The following is an 8,599-nucleotide window of genomic DNA, read 5'->3' as shown; positions in this document are numbered from 1 at the left end:
GTGTGCGTGTGCTCAGAGAGTGTATAGGAAAGATGCGAGCACTAAATAATTTGATTATTGGTTTACTATTCCGAACACAGAGCTTGTGAATTACATGGCACTGCAGCTTGGGAAAAATGCTTCCTGTTACACGGCACACTCCAGTAAAGTACATTAAATGTCTATTTTCAAATCAATTTTTTTTTGTGCACTTTTTAACTGGATTAAAAAAAATACTTTGGGCTTTGTCTAATAAAAACTTGCAAAAAAAGTTCGCAAAGCAAAGTAGCAGCAACATAATTTCAACACAACATTAAAAAACAGGGCATGCTGGCAGGGAGGATCTTAAATCTCCATCAATAGAGCACCAGAGAAACGAGTCCTAAAACCCAGAAGTGATATAGCGGTTCTGCACTTCTGGTTCCCTCATTTGGATTCAGGTCTCTTTGGTTAGAAAGATGAAATAAAGTCTAGCTTTAAGCTTTAGAAATCTGGATGCATGCTCAATCACCCACACATTTGCATAATGACAAAAAATAGCACTACTGACTAATAATGGGCCAATTAACGTCATTACGCTGAACCCAGGTGGTTTTGTTTATACCATAATGCCTGCATTTTAGTTTTTCCAATTGCACTTATGCTGCAAAGATCAGAAAAGAGATGTGCATTCATTCAGATTAATTTGCTGACATGCCATGAGCTTTTATTTTACACGATAATTAAAGAACAAGAATCTGCTTTGTGCGGAGAAAACAAAGGTGATGCTAACTTCTGGTTTAACCTACAGAAAAAGGTAAAAAAAACCTTTCCCTGCCACACTTTAAAGGAACAATGAACGTCAGAGGGGCGGAGCCTAAAGGAGCGTAACTATTGGACAAAGTTTAAACCCTGGAACGCAGTTCTGTTCATATAGCACCAAATCACAAAACTAGTCACATGCACAATAAAAATTAATCTTGGCATAAGAAACATAAAATGTAAAGGTTATGCTTGACATCTAAAAATGTAACTGATGTTGAGCACACTTACCAGTTGTTGACCTGTAAGATGGTCAGTCCTGTATCCTGTGACAGCTGCTTCTTCTGCTCCTCAGATGGGTACGGATGCTGCAGGAGGACACACGAGGCTCAGGTTAGAGAAATCAAACATTCCAGACTCTGCGCTGTGATCTTTTCAGCTTTTGTTGAGAATCATCTCGAGGCCTGAATCTAGAATAAAGCGACGTCTGTGAGCTCTCAGCTCGAACATCGATGACCTTCCGTCTGAGCGAACATCTGCACTCCCATTTTCACCCTCATCAGCCCCTCTCGCTTTCCATCTCAGTATCTCTCTCTAACTCACACACACGTTTTAATAATTGAAGTGAAACAACATTTGACCTGCCTCATTTAGTAGCTAATTACCAATCCAAGCAGCTCACCAACAATTACTCACTCCATTTCTGTCGCTTCCACAATTATTCAGCAGCAAGCATATTCACATAATCACTTAATCCCAGATTTTTCATTTAATTTAATTGACCTCCATTATACAGCGGCTTCACCCCTCTTTCTATTCCTGTCATAGACGTTTTGTTCCATGCTAAATCCTCTCTTTCACTAATTACAGCACGCAGACTTCCTTTGTTTGGTTACCAGTGTGGAAGGATGACTTAACTACCGTTTAAATTCAATATTTTCAAGGATAATAATTCACTTTAATGCGGAAGGTAGATGAAAAGCCAACCCACCGACAGGTGCTGGAAGAGCCAAGCTCTCATGATATTTGTGGCCACTTTAGGGAAGATCCCCCTCTTCTTGTTGTTCCTCCTGTCTCTGTCCGTCTCGTCCTCCTCACCTGTGCTGGGAGAGGCCACGCCTCCATCGAGACCATCGCCTGCAGGGAGACCATGGAATCATCATCATCCTAAATGACTGCCAGCATCTATCAGGTCCCAACTCACGCGAGCCCACTAAGCAAATGTGTTTGACCCGAGACAGGCAAACTGCGTCAGCTTTAAAACCACACTCTGCTTTCACAAATCAAACTCACCATAACTATTATTTTACAGTTTAGTATAACTGCTGTGCATGTCATTCATTTTACGGTTGAAAGATGGTTAATTTTCTAGAGTTATTGCACTGAAACTATTTTTTCTATCCAGCTTGAAATATTTAATATTGCGAATGACAGAGAAAGGCAGTGATTTGTCTTTAAGAAGCTGAAAGCGAAGAATGTTTCTCATTTTTGTTTAAAAATGCCTAAAGTGATTCATTGATTATCAATGCAGCTACCAGTAGTTATGATAATACTGGCTTGTTTTAACACACAGTTATTTATATTCTTACTATACACAGTGAATGTGTAACCTGCTTTCCCTGTGTCTGCTTCCTCACTGCAGTGTTTTCTGGTGCACACAGTAGCTCTGTTCATCATTAACTATTGATGTCATGTAAATAATACACATATGATCATGTTTCACGCACAAATTGTCCTCTGCTCTGCGCAGACTGATTCTTTTACTTTCCACTCTATCTGCCTGTCTTTTCTGTACTCTGACTCTTTAACCCTGTGGACACCTGCCAGGTAACACCCTTATGTCTCTTCTCTAAACTGAGTGGTTTCTGTCATGTTTCAGGCATGCTTCCAGCACAAAAGGACTGGCTGTGCATCAGACATTAGTGAGAATGACCTCTCCCTATACAGTTTATTAGGACTACCCTCAGAAAAACCTGAAGCCTGCTCTTATGGCCATCAAACTAAGTATTTATAGATATATATTGAGAAACACATCATTGAGGGTACAGAGATTGGAGTTAAATTTAATTCCCTGATGCTCTTATATATATCATAGCTGCGACTTCCTTTGGCTATTATAATTATGCAGCTAAGATCTGTGCTAGCGTATGTGTACCTGCATCACTACAGGTGTCTGCTGTGCTGTGTGAAGGTAGGCCACAGGTGCCTGGCGTTCCCAGAGGAGTAGTGGCACATTCATCTGGCTCTCGTAACCACGATGCATTCTGCAGGCACAGGGAAAGATGGAGGACAGAGGTGAGATGAGGAATTCCTAGTACAGGTGGAATAAAAGGGAATTGAGAAACACTAGGAGCACTACTCTGGATTCTCAGTGGACACAGATGGATGTGTGATAAGCATGCCGATCAACATCCAACGTCTCACCTGCTCCGACAGACTGGTACAGGACCCGGTGAAATCCTCCATGTCAGACTTGGACCCACCCTCTCGCTCATCCAGCACAAGGTCTGTGGGCATTTTGCCCTTCAGACAGGTGATGTAGCGATGGCAGAAATTATCACACAGGTCGTGCACCTTGGGAAAAAGATTTATTTTTTTTATTTTTTTTTTTACAGATTTTTACTTAATAATTAATACTAATAATACCTAATAATGAGCTTTAAGCTTTAAGCCTACCAACAGATTAAAGGACAGGTGCACATATTTCAAATTTAAAGAAATTATAACTATAACAATAAGAATTTTACAGACTTATTGCCTTTCTTGTTTAGTTTAATAAAAAGAAATATGATGCTAAACAAAGATAACATCAACAACATACAGTCTCACCAACCTTCTCTAACTCCAGTAAATGAAAGCGAAGAACCTGTATGGCCTGGATCATCTGAGGAGGAAAGATGCACTTTAGTTATGAAAACATATCCCACAATGCAATATGTGAAATCTGAGTTAAGTGTGAAGTTAGTTGGTGCATCATACCAAATTGTCCAGCTCGGGATTGGAAGAAAAAATGGGTTTCTCTGACCGAATCTGCAACCCGGTATTAAAAAAATCTGTAAGCAAACAACATCAGCTGAGACCTGGTTCTCTGATTGGGCCTCACAGTCACCGCTCACCTGCTTTGCGAAGGCGGCGATGTCATCGTTGAAGGATTCGGAGGAGCAGACGTCGCTGTGATTGGTCATGCCAGGGAGGTGGGAGGTTGCTGACAGGGAGGTGGAGTCTCGAGGGGAGCAGGTGGCCAGCTCACACTTCTCAAACACTAAGGCCAGCAGTGGAAACAGTGGGTGACTGTACACACACACACACACACACACACACACACACACACACACACACACACACACAGAGAGTTAACAAACTATACATAAACACAGTCACAGTTGACATTCATGTGTTAAGAGAAACTTTAAACCGCAGTATTTAGGTTGCACACAGCTATAAACACTCCATGTGTATTTTCATATTCAGCACAAACATATACTTTATGTTAATCTCATAAGAGTGTGCATGTACTTAAAAATTTTCTAGCCACTGGAAGGCTACTAAATCATTTTTTGACACATGCTTACCCGTAGATCTGGTCCTTGTGGTGTTTGAGGGAGTCGGGGATGGTGGGTCCGTACTGCGGGGGAGGAAGCCCCCGGACTTCATCCCCGTACCCCCCCACCGACATGCCCTCTGACCCTGAGTAGTGCACCAGCTCTTCATACTGAAACACAATTAGATGAAAAGACAGAAAACATGAGACACGTTGGACATCTGTGGCTGTCTGACATCAAATCACACTGGGATTTTATTATGTGGTCGGGCTGTCAGTGGAACGGTCTAATATACAGTTACAGTTACTAGACCTGATGTGGGTTTATATCTGTATGCTTCTGTTTATGCTGTCATTTATATAAATGGAAAATGACCGCATATTGATATTGTAAGTTTGAGTATGTGTGTAAGTGCTATTACAACTAGTAATCCTAGCTAATCTGAAACTAACTGTCGAACCAGTGTCATTGCAGTTTGATGTAACATTCATGAGAAAAATGGCCTGGATCATCTGAGGAGGAAAGATGCACTTTAATTATGAAAAATTGCTTTTTTTTTTCACTTTGGTAGAATGATGAGATACTTAAGGAAATTCTAGCAATGCCAGGATCCTAAAACACTCATGAAAGCCAAACAGAAGCAGCAGCAGCAGAGCTGCAAAGCAGTTATCCTCACTACTTGAAAAGTTTACTTTCTGTGAGCTAAGAAGAAGAGGAGGAGATAACAAAAGAAGGCGATGTCATCTTTGAAGAAAGACAGCAAGCCTGTAGCTGCTAATACAGTATCCTGGTTGCATTACTCAGACAAGACAGTAGCTGTGCAGACATCTCTCATGATTTGCTGTGTGACAGCCTCACTGAGGCCCACTTGCAGAGGGAATCATACACAGACATATGTTGCAGACGCAATGACTCACACATGCACAGAGACAATCGTGCACTCAGCAGCCCTCAAAATACGTGTCATGAATACACATGTCTGACTCCCTGGTTCCCCCAACTCGCTCTGTCTCTGTGTGAGTTTTATTGAGTTATTGAAACTCAGTCTCTAAGGTGATGTTGCTCAGGTCAGAAGATCTGCTTCTGGGACTCCTGTTACACTCCCAAAGGGCCACTGGGATCAGACTGCACGGGACAAGTGACCCCAGCATGGACACCTTTTAACTTCAGTGTTATTTTAACCCAGTCATTAATGTTATGATGCGCTTAGGCTGGTTTTTACTGCACAGACTGTTTCCAAATAAAGGTTTCTGATTAACCACATTATTTTTATATTTATTTTACTCAGAAGTGTCCACTTCCAGATCATCAGTGATGTTTATTTGTAGAGTGCAAAAGCAGATAACCTGCAAGTGGTGAGACGGTGAAACCTGGTATAAAAGCAATTATTCTCCCTCAATGTTAACCTCTGGGAATTACATAAAAGAATGAAACAGAAATTAAATCATTCCTCTTTACACGCATACACATGCCTTCCATGAAAACCCCTCTTTAGGACCCCTTTGGAGGTCTCCAGACCCCACTTTGGGAACCACTGTCCTAAACGCCTTATCAAATTGTTGCATTTCTGCCTCACATATGGCCACCGGGATCACAGAAAGCACCTGCTCTGAGGCCCTGTCCCCGGACACCTTCTAGTTTTTATGGAGGCTGGCTATTAACACAATCACCGCTATCAGATTGCGCGTCTCTCTTTACGCACGGCCCCTATCGAGTTTCCGTGCGTCAAGGCGGATCAAAGCGAACAAGTCGAGATGACAAATTCCGCGAATGTTCCCTTTTTTTCAGAAAAGTCACGGAGCCGGTAAACAGGGTTCAGATGGCAGAACAACATTTTCATTATATTAAAAAAAAAAGAAGTTATAGGTGGCCTAACAGGAGACTTTGAGCTGTTTGACTACGGTCATATGCGCCACAGTAACGCAAAGTTTTCTAAAAGAGGAAACCTGGAGCAGATGCTGTGTTTCATAAATGTCAGACACTATGTGAAAGTAAAGCTGAGCAAAAGAAGCTAATGTTCTATCAGCGGAGAATAATTTAACTGTAAATATAAATTCTTTCAAACTGAAATTTAAAAACTGTGTTTTAAAACAAGAAACACGCAATTTAAACTATGGGCTTAAAAGTACAAGCCTGCTTCCATTTTACTGGAAAATAACTAAGTGTGGATATTTTTGATAATTTTGTGCTAAACTTCAGATTTTCCACGCTCTTCTAAAACCAATAAACCTTAAAAATCGCAAAGCGCAAGCAGCGGGCGATACCCTCCACAAGGAAAGATTTAGCATATATTTCTATAATGCACTGTTTAAAATTTGTATTAATTATTAAATTTGCCTAAGATATGGAAATGATTATCTACAGCTTTCCAAAACGAAATCTACATATTTCTTCTGAGGGTAAAATACTCGTACCTGTTGCAGGTTATAGACTGGAGCGCCACAATATAGGCGTGTTTTTCGCAGAGACACGTTAAAGCACTGATTTCCATTTGAATTGATTGTTTAATTTTAATTTTTAACTTTTCTCTTTTAATCTGCGTTATTACTGTAGGAACCCGAATAAAAATATTTTAACGTTAAATGGAGCAGTGAAAAGCTTCTTTCTCTCAATATACAAATGAGCCATACAGCAACTATCCATTCTATTTCTGCGATCTGAAAATCTTTCAGTTTCTTTATATGGGCTCTGTGTGCAAGCAGTTCCCGGTACACGTGGTTGTCCATGTTTGGCCCCTGCTGCTCTCGCTGTCTGCGCTGTTTTCACACGGCAGTGATTTTCTGTATACACACTGAATATCTACACTTGCTTTCCTCCATTCAGAGGTCTCTGTCCGCCTGCTGCCCGTCAGCCTATTTCTCCTCCACCACCACCACCACCACCAAGCCTCTGAATCACTGTAGCAAAAAAACTGACCTACTTACCGAGTTGCAGAGCTGCATCTCTTCTCCTCTGCCTCTTAATGACCTCCACTCTAAACCTATCTGATATTAGGCTATACGCAAAAAAAATAAATAAAAAATGACATTCTTTTATGGTGCCCACACTGCAAGTTATGCATCGCATAAACTAAACTAGACCGAATTTTAACTCGTGAAATAGATTATGGTTGATTGAAAGTGGTGGGCCAAAAAGTTCTTTGAATCAATATCAAATTGATTATAAGTAAGCATTTAGCTGCTATATACAGAATATTTTATGATGAGTTTTTATAGCATGAAATGATATTAATGTTCTGTCCTTTCCCCTACTAAACATCCACTGCTCTCCTTTCACTGGGCCTTGATTTTTTCTTTTTTTTATATGTGCCCTGCAAGCAAAGAGGATTTCCTACCATGTGCTCCCTTTGTGACTGTTTTCTAATTACTTCTCTGTAGTGATAAAACGATGTTAGCCGAGACAGGCTCTTGTCTGCCTCACTCATTAAAAAAAAGAAAAAAAAAGAGCAGCCCTACCCTCTTCTCCATGCGACCCGACAGCCAGTCCTACACCGGGGATGATGATGCGCTGCTCGGCTAGCGCAGCGTGCTTTGCTCCCTTCCTCTGCCTTCCGGGGTCCTGGAAATAAAAGTGCATTTGTTTTTATATTTATTGTGAATTAAGTTGTAATTGTAAGAACAGCCCATTGGATTCAACAACAGCGTGAGGTATTGGATATTAACACTTAGGACCTGCTCCTTGTGTGTGTGTGTGTGTGTGTGTTTACTCCGAGTCCATCGTGCTTTATATAACAACATAACGACGGGACTGGAGGTTTTATGGACGGCTGATATTCTATGGAGGACCTAATGCTTTATAGTAAGATAATAGCTAATAAACGCTATAATAATCCCAGCAGCCCATTAAACGCTATTGCCGGATGAGGAGGAGTAATGCGAGGCTCAAATAAATGGTGTAAAATGTCCCACCGAGACGTAAACGCTCGCCGTATCCTGTCCTGCTCGGGCCGTGTCCGGTGTAGTCCACAATCCCCCGGTGTGAAAGGGAGCGGCGGCTTCCTGCAGCGCCTCGCCTCCGCCTGGTGCGCGTCTCGCTCCGGATCGCAGAGCGTAGGGATGCTCGGTGCTGTGGAAGACGGACTCACAGACAGCGTCCCTCCTTTCCCCCCAGTTTTTTTCTTCTTCTTCTTTCTTTCCTGGCTCCTCGCGTTTGGCTGTCCGCTCAGCATACGGCGACAGGCTGGAAAATGTCACGGCTGGGAATGAGCAATGGTGTTTTCAGCCTCCAGAGGAGAGACGGAGGAGGAGGAGGTGCAGAGAAGGAGGAGGTGGAGTGGTGGTGATGGTGATGGTGGCGGTGTGCGGGGAGGTTTCGGAGGGTCAAAACACGACGGGGTC

The 8,599-nt window shown here is 42.0% G+C and overlaps 1 protein-coding gene across 1 annotated transcript in view; it reads right to left on the bottom strand.

Moving 5' to 3' along the window:
- The window catches only part of meis3 (myeloid ecotropic viral integration site 3), an 11,460-nt gene extending 2,867 nt beyond the window's left edge, over positions 1-8,593 (bottom strand). The window contains exons 1-10 of the mRNA XM_005926592.2: positions 8,171-8,593; positions 7,718-7,820; positions 4,293-4,432; positions 3,837-4,011; positions 3,700-3,750; positions 3,554-3,604; positions 3,145-3,294; positions 2,876-2,984; positions 1,712-1,857; positions 1,012-1,088 (exon numbers count right to left, since the gene is read on the bottom strand). Coding sequence (XP_005926654.1) covers positions 1,012-1,088; positions 1,712-1,857; positions 2,876-2,984; positions 3,145-3,294; positions 3,554-3,604; positions 3,700-3,750; positions 3,837-4,011; positions 4,293-4,432; positions 7,718-7,729 — 911 coding nt within the window. The 5' untranslated portion in view covers positions 7,730-7,820; positions 8,171-8,593. The remainder of the gene's footprint in view (positions 1-1,011; positions 1,089-1,711; positions 1,858-2,875; positions 2,985-3,144; positions 3,295-3,553; positions 3,605-3,699; positions 3,751-3,836; positions 4,012-4,292; positions 4,433-7,717; positions 7,821-8,170) is intronic.
- Between the last annotated feature and the right edge of the window lie 6 nt (positions 8,594-8,599).

This window comes from Haplochromis burtoni, unplaced genomic scaffold, assembly GCF_018398535.1.
Source record: "Haplochromis burtoni strain Fernald_Lab_line unplaced genomic scaffold, NCSU_Asbu1 Contig_94, whole genome shotgun sequence".
Classification (NCBI taxonomy): domain Eukaryota; kingdom Metazoa; phylum Chordata; class Actinopteri; order Cichliformes; family Cichlidae; genus Haplochromis; species Haplochromis burtoni.
Note: the sequence above shows the minus strand (reverse complement) of the source record. Positions and strands in the feature narration are given on the sequence as shown.